General features: G+C 33.6%; 1 protein-coding gene across 1 annotated transcript in view; it reads left to right on the top strand.

Annotated features, from left to right (window-relative positions):
- Positions 1 to 16,651, top strand: part of epha4b (eph receptor A4b) — a 428,693-nt gene that overhangs the window by 277,222 nt on the left and 134,820 nt on the right. The window contains exon 12 of the mRNA XM_062023909.1: positions 15,945 to 15,956. Within this exon, the coding sequence (XP_061879893.1) occupies positions 15,945 to 15,956 (12 nt within the window). The remainder of the gene's footprint in view (positions 1 to 15,944; positions 15,957 to 16,651) is intronic.

Genomic DNA, 16,651 nt, shown 5'->3' with positions numbered 1-16,651 from the left:
GTATATAAGCCACACCCACAACATTTTTGAAATATCAGCCACACTGCACCACAGGTATATACATTGTGAAATGAGTTATTTACACATTAAGATTGTATAAATGTTTATTTACGTACCTCAATTGTTTCCAAACAGTGTTTGTAACAAGGCAGTAAAATGGCTGATCGAACAAAACAGAAGTCATGGTAGCTCTCCAATCAGCTAAACAGACGGTGACATCTTGGTAAATTTACAGAGGAGTTTGTCAAACTGAAACAATACAAACAGAATGCAATTGTAAGGTAATTGCAAGTGTAAAAGGAAGTTAGCGGCAATAATTGTATTGGCGGTAAAATACTTTAAGAATTCAAGCTATCTATCAAAACCAATATAAAAAAACAACTAAATATAGTGTACGGTATGTTCCGGAATATACAGTGCACCGGTATATAAGCCACACCCACTACATTTTTTAAATATCAGCCGCACTGCACCACAGGTATATACATTGTGAAATGAGTTATTTACACATTAAGATTGTATAAATGTTTATTTACGTACCTCAATTGTTTCCAAACAGTGTTTGTAACAAGGCAGTAAAACGGCTGATCGAACAAAACAGAAGTCATGGTAGCTCTCCAATCAGCTAAACAGACGGTGACGTCTTGGTGAATTTACTGAGGAGTTTGTCAAACTGAAACAATACAAACGGAGTGCAATTGTAAGATAATTGCAAGTGTAAAAGGAAGTTAGCGGCAATAGTTGTATTGGCAGTTAACTACTCTATGATTTAAGCTATCTATCAAAACCAATATACAAAAAACAACTAAATATAGTGTACTGTATGTTCGGGAATATAGAGCGCACCGGTATATAAGCCACACCCACAACATTTTTGAAATATCAGCCACACTGCACCACAGGTATATACATTGTGAAATGAGTTATTTACACATTAAGATTGTATACATGTTTATTTACGTACCTCAATTGTTTCCAAACAGTGTTTGTAACAAGGCAGTAAAACGGCTGATCGAACAAAACAGAAGTCATGGTAGCTCTCCAATCAGCTAAACAGACGGTGACATCTTGGTAAATTTACTGAGGAATTTGTCAAACTGAAACAATACAAACAGAATGCAATTGTAAGGTAATTGCAAGTGTAAAAGGAAGTTAGCGGCAATGGTTGTATTGGCAGTTAACTACTCTGTGATTTAAGCTATCTATCAAAACCAATATAACAAAAACAACTAAATATAGTGTACTGTATGTTCCGGAATATAGAGCGCACCGGTATATAAGCCACACCCACAACATTTTTGAAATATCAGCCACACTGCACCACAGGTATATACATTGTGAAATGAGTTATTTACACATTAAGATTGTATAAATGTTTATTTACGTACCTCAATTGTTTCCAAACAGTGTTTGTAACAAGGCAGTAAAACGGCTGATCGAACAAAACAGAAGTCATGGTAGCTCTCCAATCAGCTAAACAGACGGCGACGTCTTGGTGAATTTACTGAGGAATTTGTCAAACTGAAACAATACAAACAGAATGCAATTGTAAGGTAATTGCAAGTGTAAAAGGAAGTTAGCGGCAATAGTTGTATTGGCAGTTAACTACTCTATGATTTAAGCTATCTATCAAAACCAATACAACAAAAACAACTAAATATAGTGTACGGTATGTTCCGGAATATAGAGCGCACCGGTATATAAGCCACACCCACAACATTTTTGAAATATCAGCCACACTGCACCACAGGTATATACATTGTGAAATGAGTTATTTACACATTAAGATTGTATAAATGTTTATTTACGTACCTCAATTGTTTCAAACAGTGTTTGTAACAAGGCAGTAAAACGGCTGATCGAACAAAACAGAAGTCATGGTAGCTCTCCAATCAGCTAAACAGACGGTGACATCTTGGTAAATTTACTGAGGAGTTTGTCAAACTGAAACAATACAAACAGAATGCAATTGTAAGGTAATTGCAAGTGTAAAAGGAAGTTAGCGGCAATAATTGTATTGGCGGTAAACTACTTTAAGAATTCAAGCTATCTATCAAAACCAATATAAAAAACAACTAAATATAGTGTACGGTATGTTCCGGAATATACAGTGCACCGGTATATAAGCCACACCCACTACATTTTTTAAATATCAGCCGCACTGCACCACAGGTATATACATTGTGAAATGAGTTATTTACACATTAAGATTGTATAAATGTTTATTTACGTACCTCAATTGTTTCCAAACAGTGTTTGTAACAAGGCAGTAAAACGGCTGATCGAACAAAACAGAAGTCATGGTAGCTCTCCAATCAGCTAAACAGACGGTGACATCTTGGTAAATTTACTGAGGAGTTTGTCAAACTGAAACAATACAAACAGAGTGCAATTGTAAGATAATTGCAAGTGTAAAAGGAAGTTAGCGGCAATAGTTGTATTGGCAGTTAACTACTCTATGATTTAAGCTATCTATCAAAACCAATATAACAAAAACAACTAAATATAGTGTACTGTATGTTCCGGAATATAGAGCGCACCGGTATATAAGCCACACCCACAACATTTTTGAAATATCAGCCACACTGCACCACAGGTATATACATTGTGAAATGAGTTATTTACACATTAAGATTGTATAAATGTTTATTTACGTACCTCAATTGTTTCAAACAGTGTTTGTAACAAGGCAGTAAAACGGCTGATCGAACAAAACAGAAGTCATGGTAGCTCTCCAATCAGCTAAACAGACGGTGACGTCTTGGTGAATTTACTGAGGAATTTGTCAAACTGAAACAATACAAACAGAATGCAATTGTAAGATAATTGCAAGTGTAAAAGGAAGTTAGCGGCAATAGTTGTATTGGCAGTTAACTACTCTATGATTTAAGCTATCTATCAAAACCAATATACAAAAAACAACTAAATATAGTGTACTGTATGTTCCGGAACATAGAGCGCACCGGTATATAAGCCACACCCACAACATTTTTGAAATATCAGCCACACTGCACCACAGGTATATACATTGTGAAATGAGTTATTTACACATTAAGATTGTATAAATGTTTATTTACGTACCTCAATTGTTTCCAAACAGTGTTTGTAACAAGGCAGTAAAACAGCTGATCGAACAAAACAGAAGTCATGGTAGCTCTCCAATCAGCTAAACAGACGGTGACATCTTGGTAAATTTACTGAGGAGTTTGTCAAACTGAAACAATACAAACAGAATGCAATTGTAAGGTAATTGCAAGTGTAAAAGGAAGTTAGCGGCAATAATTGTATTGGCGGTAAACTACTTTAAGAATTCAAGCTATCTATCAAAACCAATATAAAAAAACAACTAAATATAGTGTATTGTATGTTCCGGAATATACAGTGCACCGGTATATAAGCCACACCCACTACATTTTTTAAATATCAGCCACACTGCACCACAGGTATATACATTGTGAAATGAGTTATTTACACATTAAGATTGTATAAATGTTCATTTACGTACCTCAATTGTTTCCAAACAGTGTTTGTAACAAGGCAGTAAAACGGCTGATCGAACAAAACAGAAGTCATGGTAGCTCTCCAATCAGCTAAACAGACGGTGACATCTTGGTAAATTTACAGAGGAGTTTGTCAAACTGAAACAATACAAACAGAATGCAATTGTAAGGTAATTGCAAGTGTAAAAGGAAGTTAGCGGCAATAATTGTATTGGCGGTAAACTACTTTAAGAATTCAAGCTATCTATCAAAACCAATATAAAAAAACAACTAAATATAGTGTACGGTATGTTCCGGAATATACAGTGCACCGGTATATAAGCCACACCCACTACATTTTTGAAATATCAGCCGCACTGCACCACAGGTATATACATTGTGAAATGAGTTATTTACACATTAAGATTGTATAAATGTTTATTTACGTACCTCAATTGTTTCCAAACAGTGTTTGTAACAAGGCAGTAAAACGGCTGATCGAACAAAACAGAAGTCATGGTAGCTCTCCAATCAGCTAAACAGACGGTGACGTCTTGGTGAATTTACTGAGGAATTTGTCAAACTGAAACAATACAAACAGAATGCAATTGTAAGGTAATTGCAAGTGTAAAAGGAAGTTAGCGACAATAGTTGTATTGGCAGTTAACTACTCTATGATTTAAGCTATCTATCAAAACCAATACAACAAAAACAACTAAATATAGTGTACTGTATGTTCCGGAATATAGAGCGCACCGGTATATAAGCCACACCCACAACATTTTTGAAATATCAGCCACACTGCACCACAGGTATATACATTGTGAAATTAGTTATTTACACATTAAGATTGTATAAATGTTTATTTACATACCTCAATTGTTTCCAAACAGTGTTTGTAACAAGGCAGTAAAACGGCTGATCGAACAAAACAGAAGTCATGGTAGCTCTCTAAATATAGTGTACTGTACAACAATACAAACAGAATGCAATTGTACAGTGATAATACAAACAGAGACACTTGTAAACGTGTTAGCATATTAGCTAATGCTAACGATGCTAACTTAATTTCATTACCATAGCACATACAAATATGCATGAAAACACTCGGTTTAGTAAGTATTAATTTCATCCATCCATTTTCTACCGCTGGTCAGCTGCATTCATATATGAAGCCACGCTGTTGTAACACGTGGCTTGGCATTGTCTTGCTGAAATAAGCAGGGGCGTCCATGATAACGTTGCTTAGATGGCAACATTTGTTGCTCCAAAAGCTGTATGTACCTTTCAGCATTAATGGTGCCTTCACAGATGTGTAAGTTACCCATGTCTTGGCCACTAATACACCCCCATACCATCACACATGCTGCCTTTTACACTTTCACCCTACAACAGTCCGGAAGGTTTATTCCTCTTTGGTCCGGAGGACACAAGGTTCACGGATTACAAAAATAATTTGAAATGTGGACTCGTCAGACCACAGAACACTTTTCCACTTTGCATCAGTCCATCTTAGATGAGCTCGGGCCCAGCGAACCGTTTCTGGGTGTTGTTGATCAACGGGTTTTTACCTTGCATAGGAGAGTTTTAACTTGCACTTACAGATGTAGCGACCAACTGTAGTTACTGGCAGTGAGCCCATGTGGTGATATCCTTTACACACTGATGTCGCTTTTTGATGCAGTACCGCCTGAGGGATCCAAGGTCACGGGCATTCAATGTTGGTTTTCGGCCTTGCCGCTTACATGCAGTGATTTCTCCAGATTCTCTGAACCTTTTGATGATATTACGGAGCGTAGATGGTGAAATCCCTAAATTCCTTGTTGAGAAATGTTGTTCTTAAACAATTTGCTCAGGCATTTGTTGACAAAGTGGTGACCCTCGCCCCGTCCTTGTTTGTGAACGACTGAGCATTTCATGGAAGCTGCTTTTGTACCCAATCACGGCACCCACCTGTTCCCAATTAGCCTGCACACCTGTGGGATGTTCCAAATAAGTCTTGGATGAGCATTCCTCAACTTTCTCACTCTTTTTTGCCACTTGTGCCAGCTTTTTTGGAAAACACGTTGCAGGCATCAAATTCCAAATGAGCTAATATTTGCAAAAAATAACAAAGTTTTCCAGTTGGAACGTTAAATATCTTGTCTTTGCAGTCTATTCAATTGAATATAAGTTGAAAAGGATTTGTTGTGTTCTCTTTTTATTTACCATTTACACAACGTGACAACTTCACTGCGTTTAGCTTTTGTATATTGTTATTATTTATTATGAATTGATTATTGGTATTCAGCTGGGAATGACTACAACAGTAAATAAACACAAGACATATATATACTCTATTAGCCACAACACAACCAGGCTTATATTTAATATGACACAAATTAATCCTGCATAAAAACACCTACGTGTTTGTTATGCTAGCTCCTAGCTCCTCTGCTAGCTCCTAGCTCCATAGAACACGCCAATACAATTCAAACACCTGATCAACACACACAATCACTCAGCCCAAAAGACCGTTCACCTAACCCAAGGTTCATAAAGCTTATATATTTCAAAAAAGTTACGTACATACGCAAAAAAAAAGTTGCGCACATACGGTCAAGCGATCAAATGTTTAGAAGCCAAAGCTGCATATTCACGGTAGCACGTCTGCGTCTTTGTCATCCAAATCAAAGTAATCCTGGTAAGAGTCTGTGTTGTCCCAGTTCTCTACAGGCGTCTGTGTATCGAAGTCAAAAGTCCTCCTGGTTAGAGTCTCTGTTATCCGAGTTCTTCCATCTTGACTGCATCTTTCGGGAATATAAACAAAGACGCGCCGGCTGTGTACTGTTGTTGCTGACTTTGTTCGAAAAATACGTCCGTTTCGCACCGACAACTTTCTTCCTTGCTTGCTCAGCTTCTTTCTCCATAATGCAATGAACATAATTGCAACACATTCACGAACACAGATGTCCAGAATACTGTGGAATTATGAAATGAAAACAGAGCTTTTTTGTATTGTATTCAATGGGGAAGGCATACCTCTGTTCCCCGGTCTACGTCACGCGCATACGTCATCCTCAGAGGCGTTTCGAACCGGAAGTTTAGCGGCAAATTTAAAATGTCACTTTATAAGTTAACCCGGCCGTATTGGCATGTGTTATAATGTTAAGATTTCATCATTGATATATAAACTATCAGACTGTGTGGTCGGTAGTAGTGGCTTTCAGTAGGCCTTTAATGATTAGTATGTATTTTTGTAATCAGCCTGACCTAAGCCTTGATAATAACACTTATCATTTGACCGGGTGTATCCTCTTAAACTGTAACTAGGTCAGATATAATGACATTAAAAATCAAGAGTAAGATGACTAATTCAGGGTTAATATTCCAGTGGTCAACAAGGTTACGTGGATGAGGTGTTGCCACATTACCAGGGTTGTATTTTATTAGGTAAGCCAACATGCTTGCTCCGTGCCATTTCAGCACCAACATGGGACCACACAAATTTGTTTCCCAAGAGGCCCTCCGCCTGCCAAATAATGAGCTTTTACGGCGCAGCAGGAAATGGAAATGCGCCATTATGGACCAACACTTCATGCAAATGTTGGTATGTTTCAAGCACAGCCAGACTTGAAAAGAGCCGACTTGAGAAGATTCTTCAGAGAGGAACGAGGCCTAAAGTGTGTCGGGGGTTTTTACTTCCCAACACGCTTGGTGATGCAAATGACTCAAAGCCGCTGGTTTTCTTCACTACGTAGTATTTGTTGAGAAGTAGCTGCAGTATTGCGTTCCCTGGCTGGGACGTTCATGCACACATATTACGCACATCTTCACCGGCCAGCAACAAAGGAGCAGCTGCATATGTATGAATATCAATAATTCACTACATTAATTGGATGTGTTTTTTAGCCTCGTGAATATTCATGAGCATGCATTTAACAGATGAGAAATCCTTCTTATTAATTGCCTCTTCCTTGCTTTGTATAAATAATGCTTGGTGTGACTTTAGGTGGACGGGATGAATTACGGCAATTTATTTTTTGTCATTTTGAGTCCATTAAAAATGAGAGCAGACAAAAACGGTGGAACATTACACACCATATTTTACGGCAGGGGTCACCAACCTTTTTGAAACCAAGAGCTACTTCTTGGGTAGTGATTAATGCGAAGGGCTACCAGTTTGATACACACTTAAATAAATTGCCAGAAATAGCCAATTGGCTCAATTTACCTTTAACTCTATGTTATGATTAATAATTAATGATATTTACACTTAATTGAACGGTTTAAAAGAGGAGAAAACACGAAAAAAATGACAATTACATTTTGAAACATAGTTTATCTTCAATTTCGACTCTTTAAAATTCAAAATTCAACCGAAAAAAAGAAGAGAAAAACTTAAAAAAAAGAATTTATGGAACATCATTAGTAATTTTTCCTGATTAAGATTAATTTTAGAATTTTGATGACATGTTTTAAATAGGTTAAAATCCAATCTACACTTTGTTAGAATATATAACAAATTGGACCAAGCTATATTTCTGACAAAGACAAATCATTATTTCTTCTAGATTTTCCAGAACAAAAATTTTAAAAGAAATTCAAAAGACTTTGAAATAAGATTTGAATTTGATTCTACAGATTTTCTAGATTTGCCAGAATAATTTTTTGAATTTTAATCATAATAAGTTTGAAGAAATATTTCACAAATATTCTTCGTCGAAAAAACAGGAGCTAAAATGAAGAATTAAATTAAAATGTATTTATTATTTAAATAATAATAATATTCTAACTTTGTTAGAATATATAACAAATTGGACCAAGCTATATTTCTAACAAAGACAAATCATTATTTCTTCTAGATTTTCCAGAACAAAAATTTTAAAAGAAATTCAAAAGACTTTGAAATAAGATTTGAATTTGATTCTACAGATTTTCTAGATTTGCCAGAATAATTTTTTGAATTTTAATCATAATAAGTTTGAAGAAATATTTCACAAATATTCTCCGTCGAAAAAACAGGAGCTAAAATGAAGAATTAAATTAAAATGTATTTATTATTCTTTACAATAAAAATTAAAAAAAATACTTGAACATTGATTTAAATTGTCAGGAAAGAAGAGGAAGGAATTTAAAAGGTAAAAAGGTACATGTGTTTAAAAATCCTAAAATCATTTTTAAGGTTGTATTTTTTCTCTAAAATTGTCTTTCTGAAAGTTATAAGAAGCAAAGTAAAAAAATTAATGAATTTATTTAAACAAGTGAAGACCAAGTCTTTAAAATATTATCTTGGATTTTCGAATTCTATTTGAGTTTTGTCTCTCTTAGAATTAAAAATGTCGGGCAAAGCGAGACCAGCTTGCTAGTAAATAAATAACATTTAAAAAGTAGAGGCAGCTCACTGGTAAGTGCTGCTATTTGAGCTATTTTTAGAACAGGCCGGCGGGCTACTCATCTGGTCCTTACGGGCTACCTGGTGGCCGCGGGCACCGCGTTGGTGACCCCTGTTTTACGGACTATAGTTAAAGTTGAAGTCCCAACGGTTATCACACACACACTAGGTGTGGTGAAATTACACTCGGCATTCGACCCATCCCCATGTTCCACCCCTTGGGAGGTGAGGGGAGCAGTGAGCAGCAGCGGTCGCCACGCCCGGGAATCATTTTTGGTGATTTAACCCCCAATTCCAACCCTTGATGCTGAGTGCCAAGCAGGGAGGTAATGGCTCCCATTTTTATAGTCTTTGATATGACTCGGCCGGGGTTTGAACTCACAACCTCCCAGTCTCAGGGCGGACACTCTAACCACAAGACCACTGAGTTGGTGGCCCTATAGATATACACTACCGTTCAAAAGTTTGGGGTCACCCAAACAATTTTGTGGAATAGCCTTCATTTCTAAGAACAAGAATAGACTGTCGAGTTTCAGATAAAAGTTCTCTTTTTCCGGCCATTTTCAGCGTTTAATTGACCCCACAAATGTGATGCTCCAGAAACTCAATCTGCTCAAACGAAGGTGAGTTTTGTAGCTTCTGTAACGAGCTAAACTGTTTTCAGATGTGTGAACATGATTGCACAAGGGTTTTCCAATCATCAATTAGCCTTCTGAGCCAATGAGCAAACACATTGTACCATTAGAACACTGGAGTGATAGTTGCTGGAAATGGGCCTCTATACACCTATGTAGATATTGCACCAAAAACCAGACATTTGCAGCTAGAATAGTCATTTACCACATTAGCAATGTATAGAGTGTATTTCTTTAAAGTTAAGACTAGTTTCAAGTTATCTTAATTGAAAATAAGGACATTTCAATGTGACCCCAAACTTTTGAACGGTAGTGTATATATACAAGCTGTAACCACTACATTTTTGAAGATTTTTTTCCAAATTTTAGCCACACCGGACTATAAACCGCAGATACATACGTTGTGAAATGAGTTACACTACCGTTCAAAAGTTTGGGGTCACCCAAAACAATTTTGTGGAATAGCCTTCATTTCTAAGAACAAGAATAGACTGTCGAGTTTCAGATGAAAGTTCTCTTTTTCTGACCATTTTGAGCGTTTAATTGACCCCACAAATGTGATGCTCCAGAAACTCAATCTGCTCAAAGGAAGGTAATAAATGATAAATGGGTTATACTTGTATAGCGCTTTTCTACCTTCAAGGTACTCAAAGCAGTTTTGTAGCTTCTGTAACGAGCTAAACTGTTTTCAGATGTGTGAACATGATTGCACAAGGGTTTTCGAATCATCAATTAGCCTTCTGAGCCAATGAGCAAACACATTGTACCATTAGAACACTGGAGTGATAGTTGCTGGAAATTGGCCTCTATACACCTATGTAGATATTGCACCAAAAACCAGACATTTGCAGCTAGAATAGTCATTTACCACATTAGCAATGTATAGAGTGTATTTCTTTAAAGTTAAGACTAGTTTAAAGTTATCTTCATTGAAAAGTACAGTGCTTTTCCTTCATTTCAATGTGACCCCAAACTTTTGAACGGTAGTATATATATATATATATATATATATATATATATATATATATATATATATATATATATATATATATATATATATATATATATATATATATATATATATATATATATATATATATATATATATATATATATATATATATATATATATATATATATATATATATACATATATATATATATATATATATATATATATATATATATATATATATATATATATATATATATATATATATATATATATATATATATATATATATATAAATCGTAGAGCTATACAATGCCCCCTTGTTGTCTGTGCCGTCTACTCCCCTCGTATAACATAACAAAAAGAGTCATAATTTTACTCGACAAAAGTCACAATTTTATCAGAAAGCTTTACAATTTTGGCAATATTATAATAATAGTCTGAATTTTCTTGGCAACATTAGGACAAAAGTCATCATTTTACTCGAAAAAAAATCTTCATTGAAAAGTACAGTGCTTTTCCTTCAAAAATAAGGACATTTCAATGTGACCCCACACTTTTAAACGGTAGTGTATTTACACAGACATATTTTTTAAATGTTTATTTACATACCTTAATTGTTTCCAAAGAGTGTCTGCAACAAGGCAGTAAAACGGCTGATCAAACAAAACAGAAGTCATCATCATGGACCCACTAGCTGTGGAAGCTAGCTCTCCAATCAGATAAACAAACTCAATAACTACACTTCAACGTTTTGGTGAATTTACGAAACAATACAAAAAGAATGCCATTGTAAGTAAATAATACTAACACAGACACTCGTTAACGTGTTAGCATATTCACCAATTTTATACGTACGTACAAATATGCATGAAGACACTCCGACAGTTATCACAGGTGGGACAGTTTAGTAAGTAAGAATTGTTTTAGTTATATTGTAAAACTTACAGATGTCGCTTGGAGTGCTGAATGGAGAATCCGTACGAGTAGAAACGCTATGGACGTCTAAAAGACAGACCGCCACTTGTATTTATGTTTGAAAGCTCTAAACAGAACAATACTGTAACTTATAATAACTTGTCCACACAAAAGGTTTAGCTTTTGTTTTTGTTTTAAATGATTTGCACGATGGCCGTCAGCAAAGAAAATTAATTAGCCGCACCGTTTTATAACCTGAAGGGCTCAAAGCGTAGGGAAAAAAGTAGCGACTTATAGTCCGGAAATTAGGGTACTATAAATTGTTGTCTGATGTTATTGTTTCAAATGTCTTGCAATACATGAACGTTTTTTTAAAATGCAATACGGAGGGGAAACTTACAACTCACAAGTCGATTCGGTTCTGATTTTCGGGGTGACGATTCCATTCAGAACCGATTTTCACAAGTTAACGAAGTATAATGAAACCTTTTTTAAACAAGGTGCGATACATTAGCTTGTCTTGGCTGCCGACATAGGATTTAGATTAGCTTGACAGGTTTGAAAGGTGTGAGTTTCTTTATTTTACTCAAGCTGCCGCACCTTTGAAGACCCCTCATCTAGAAAATGTAACATATAAATGAACATAAACAATAATTCATGTTCAAGAAAATGCAATACAGTGTTGGTTAGCACACATGACTTGAACAATTCTTTTCACCAAGCTCGGGATTTGAACTGCAATTGAAAAGCTGTTTTTTTTTTTAAAAACTATAAAACAATTTAGAATCTTATTACATGACCAACATATTCATCACACCTAATATAATATATATGTAGGCCTGTCAGAGTTAACCCAATAATAAGGTGTTAACTATAAGTTTTGGGGGGCTATTAATGCACATGCGTCCTTTTCAACCCTCGGGACGTTCCGTAGCGGCGAAAAAAACGGCTGCGTTCACTCGTTACTGTTGAGCCACAAGCGGGAAAATAGCGAGCAGAAATGGCCAAAGAAAAGGGTAAAAGCCATGGCAAGTTGTTTTCTCCAATATGCAATATAAAAAGACTAAAATCCAGCAATTTGAATTGAAGGCCTTAAAATGTGTAAAATTATTTTAAAATCTCATAAAATGTCTTAAATACAATTTTAAAAGGTCCTAAAAATCTTTTAACATTACTTTTGGTTAAAAACATGCATCAACTTCAGTCTTGCTTTGAAATGTATTGTATATTGTTATTTACAGATAAACACTGGCATTTATTATTTATATATTGTTATTTACAGATAAACACTGACATTTATTATTTATATATTGTTATTTACAGATAAACACTGACATTTATCATTTATATATTGTTATTTACAGATTAACACTGGCATATATTATTGATATATTGTTATTTACATATAAACACTAACATGTAGTATTTATATATTGTTATTTACAGATAAACACTAACATGTATTATTCATATATTTTTATTTATAGATAAACACTAACATGTATTATTTATATATTGTTATTTACAGATAAACGCTGACATTTATTATTTATATATTTTTATTTACAGATAAACACTGACATTTATTCTTTATATATTGTTATTTACGGATAAACGCTGACATTTATTATTGTATATTGTTATTTACAGATAAACACTGACATGTATTATTTATATATTGTTATTTACAGATAAACACTGGCATTTATTATTTATATATTGTTATTTACAGATAAACACTGACATTTATTATTTATATATTGTTATTTACAGATAAACTGACATTTATTATTTATATATTGTTATTTACAGATAAACACTGACATGTATCATTTATATATTGTTATTTACAGATAAACACTGACATTTATATTTATATTTTGTCATTTACAGAAACACTGACATTTATTATTTATATATTGTTATTTACAAATCAGCACTGACATTTATTATTTATATATTGTTATTTACAGATAAACACTGACATGTATTATTTATATAGTGTTATTTACAGATAAACACTGACATGTATTATTTATATAGTGTTATTTACAGATAAACACTAACATGTATTATTTATATATTGTTATTTAGAGATAAACACTGACATTTATTATTTATAGGTTGTTATTTACTGATAAACACTGGTATTTATATATTGTTATTTACAGATAAACAATGGCATTTATTATTTATATATTGTTATTTACAGATAAACACTGGCATTTATTATTTTTGAGGACGCGATAAGGGAAGTACAAAGCGGAACCAAAGTGGGCTACCAGTGCTGCCCAGGCAGAATTAGTGTCGCACCAGCAGCTGGGGTGTGCTGTGTTTCTACAGCTTAGCATAGCAGCGCAGGAAAGTGAAGGAAGCTGAATTACACGCGTAAGATGTGCGAGTGCATGTTTAACCATTTATGGCTCCAATGGGGTCAGTTAGTTTGAAGCCGCTGGATGGAAAATGATCAACTAAAGGAAGCAGCACACGAGTGGGAAAAAAGGTGAATAACATCAAATATGAACTATTGACTTTATTACATGTTGTAAAAGTAGTGAGTGACACTCCATTTGTGTCGTTATTTGCCTCAACCCCAGTCAACAGAATGCTAATGCTAATGAGCTAACGCTAAAGCCGATGTGTTTGTATTGATAAACACTGACATGTATTATGTATATATTGTTATTTACATATAAACACTAACATGTATTATTTATATATTGTTATTTACAGATAAACACTGGCATTTATTATTTATATAGTGTTATTTACAGATAAACACTGACATTTATTATTTATATATTGTTATTTACAGATAAACACTGACATTTATTATTTATATATTGTTATTTACAGATAAACACTGACATTTATCATTTATATATTGTTATTTACAGATTAACACTGACATTTATTATTTATATATTGTTACTTACAGATAAACACTGGCATTTATTATTGATATATTGTTATTTACATATAAACACTAACATGTATTATTTATATATTGTTATTTACAGATAAACACTAACATGTATTATTTATATATTTTTATTTACAGATAAACACTAACATGTATTATTTATATGTTGTTATTTACAGATAAACGCTGACATTTATTATTTATATATTGTTATTTACAGATAAACACTGACATTTATTCTTTATATATTGTTATTTACGGATAAACGCTGACATTTATTATTGTATATTGTTATTTACAGATAAACACTGACATGTATTATTTAGATATTGTTGTTTACAGATAAGCACTGGCATTTATTATTTATATATTGTTATTTACAGATAAACACTGACATTTATTATTTATATATTGTTATTTACAGATAAACACTGACATTTATCATTTATATATTGTTATTTACAGATTAACGCTGACATTTGTTATTTATATATTGTTACTTACAGATAAACACTGGCATATATTATTGATATATTGTTATTTACATATAAACACTAACATGTAGTATTTATATATTGTTATTTACAGATAAACACTAACATGTATTATTTATATATTTTTATTTACAGATAAACACTAACGTGTATTATTTATATATTGTTATTTACAGATAAACGCTGACATTTATTATTTATATATTGTTATTTACAGATAAACACTGACATTTATTATTTATATATTGTTATTTACGGATAAACGCTGACATTTATTATTGTATATTGTTATTTACAGATAAACACTGACATGTATTATTTATATATTGTTATTTACAGATAAACACTGGCATTTATTATTTATATATTGTTATTTACAGATAAACACTGACATTTATTATTTATATATTGTTATTTACAGATAAACACTGACATTTATTATTTATATATTGTTATTTACAGATAAACACTGACATTTATCATTTATATATTGTTATTTACAGATAAACACTGACATTTATATTTATATTTTGTCATTTACAGAAACACTGACATGTATTATTTATATATTGTTATTTACAAATCAGCACTGACATTTATTATTTATATATTGTTATTTACAGATAAACACCGACATGTATTATTTATATAGTGTTATTTACAGATAAACACTGACATTTATTATTTATATAGTGTTATTTACAGATAAACACTAACATGTATTGTTTATATATTGTTATTTACAGATAAACACTGACATTTATTATTTATAGGTTGTTATTTACTGATAAACACTGGTATTTATATATTGTTATTTGCAGATAAACACTGGCATTTATTATTTATATGTTGTTATTTACAGATAAACACGGGCATTTATTATTTATATATTGTTATTTACAGCTGAAATAGACTATATAGACTTTCTGACTGTTGGACATTGCGGACAAAACTTGACTTTATATGAACAATTCGGTACACTTTATTGTATAAGTCATATTGTTTTGTATATTATTGCTTTGTATTTCAATTACTATTGTCTGTTTATTACCATAGTACCAGTGCAGATTCAATATAGTAAACCACTCCTCCATACGTCGTCAGCCTGATTTGTAGGAACTACCTGAGCTGTGAAATGCAGTGGAAACACAAACCACACTATTGTACAGGAACCAAAAGGTGTGGTGGAAAAGGGCCTAATGACATCTGATGGTCTGAGTGTCCATTTAATTGATGTCTTTTTGCACCCCCAACTTGCGTCTTCTTGCTGTGTGCCAGGGGTCACGGCACATTGCTGGTCACGGTGCTGTGTGCCAGGGGTCACGGCACATTGCTGGTCACGGCACATTGCCAGGCTGATGGAGCTCCTCACAAACTCATCTCTGGAGCCGCAGCGTCATTTCCCAGGGTTGGGGGGTCAGTTCTGACGGGTCAATAATTCCTCCGGGGCCCTTTTCTCCGCCACCAGCTGGTCCCTGCACACCTGCTCAGTATGTCATCAGGCAGGCTGACCCAGCATGCACTTGGGCTCAGGTGGTTCAAGAGTTGCTAACGAGACTTCACGGTGGGAAAAGTAATTGCAGTAAGAGTCTTGCAGAAACACTAATGTTTATTTCATACTTAAACCCTTGACTTATTTATGTGGTACACCACTCTTTTTTTAAATACCAACTTTTACATCATGTTAGCACAAACACGCATTATTCCAAATGTGCACTCATAGCAAATGTTGATGAATATTTACTTAAGTTTTCTCGTGCCATTGCGCCTAAAAAATATGTGTGCAGATAAGCAACTGCTTGATTAATAATTGGGTGTATAAATTAAAATGTAAGTTATTTCTGATCAACAACTTGCAGCCAGTTTTATTCCAAGA

This window comes from Entelurus aequoreus, linkage group LG16, assembly GCF_033978785.1.
Source record: "Entelurus aequoreus isolate RoL-2023_Sb linkage group LG16, RoL_Eaeq_v1.1, whole genome shotgun sequence".
Lineage (NCBI taxonomy): Eukaryota > Metazoa > Chordata > Actinopteri > Syngnathiformes > Syngnathidae > Entelurus > Entelurus aequoreus.
The sequence above is the reverse complement of the archived record's forward strand: the minus strand, read 5'-3'. Positions and strand labels throughout refer to the sequence as shown.